General features: G+C 50.4%; 1 protein-coding gene across 1 annotated transcript in view; it reads right to left on the bottom strand.

Moving 5' to 3' along the window:
• The window catches only part of Tap1 (transporter 1, ATP binding cassette subfamily B member), a 30656-nt gene that overhangs the window by 23080 nt on the left and 6570 nt on the right, over positions 1–1006 (bottom strand). The window contains exons 7-8 of the mRNA XM_031347009.1: positions 710–920; positions 325–487 (exon numbers count right to left, since the gene is read on the bottom strand). Of these exons, the coding sequence (XP_031202869.1) occupies positions 325–487; positions 710–920 (374 nt within the window). The remainder of the gene's footprint in view (positions 1–324; positions 488–709; positions 921–1006) is intronic.

Genomic DNA, 1006 nt, shown 5'->3' with positions numbered 1-1006 from the left:
TGCATACATGTACACACACTTATATATATACACACACACATATACACATACACACATACATTCCGTCAGGGTATGATACTCACATATACAGGCACACATACAGATTCACATACACACACAGACACACTCTCTCACACACATACACACAAGGGCATGGATGCAACTGACAGAGGCAGCTGTAACGGGAGGCCCTCTGAAGGCAGACGGAGTCCCGAGGATGTGAATTTAGAATTGAGAGTTTCAACTACAAATTGACAGACAAGGGGCAGGAGAGATTGAGTAATAAAAGCAGGATTGTTGGAGTCTGGGTGTGAGAACACATACCTGTGTCATAGCCCTGAGGGAATCCAGAGATGAAATCGTGGGCTCCAGACTCCATGGCCACAGCTTTGACTTCCTCCATGGTCGGAGTCCGGTTCAGCCCATAGGCGATATTTTCTCGAAAACTTCTTCCAAATAGCAGCGGCTCTTGTCCCACTGCGGCCACCTGAGGTGAAATGTGAAAAGTCACAGGCAAGAAACACAGAAGTGTTATGGCCTAGGGACTGAAGATTAAATCTGGTGTATACCATACAGTCATGTGACTTCTGTGCACAGCCCCGCCTCTGCCCAAGGCTGCCTGCATCCCCTAACTCTCCACCAGAGTTTTCACAGAGAATTTTCTCTCGGTTTGATCGCCTCCCCTCCCCCACACGTCCTTCTTGCTCACCTGAGCATGCAAGTAGTGGTGATCATATTCAGCCAGGGGCTGGCCATCCAGCAGCAGCTGGCCCCCGCTGGGCTGATACAGGTTCTGCAGCAGGGCGGCCACGGTGCTCTTCCCTGATCCATTGGGTCCCACCAACGCTGTCACCTTTCCAGGATGCAGCATAAATGTCAGCCCCTGGAGGCCAGAGAAGCACACAGTAAAAGCCTTTGGAGGCCTCTGTCACTCAGTGTGTAACACGCCATCTTACCCAGGAGGAAAACAGAATACACAGCAATCCATACCCTCTACACACAGACT

This window comes from Mastomys coucha, unplaced genomic scaffold, assembly GCF_008632895.1.
Source record: "Mastomys coucha isolate ucsf_1 unplaced genomic scaffold, UCSF_Mcou_1 pScaffold3, whole genome shotgun sequence".
Lineage (NCBI taxonomy): Eukaryota > Metazoa > Chordata > Mammalia > Rodentia > Muridae > Mastomys > Mastomys coucha.
Note: the sequence above shows the minus strand (reverse complement) of the source record. Positions and strands in the feature narration are given on the sequence as shown.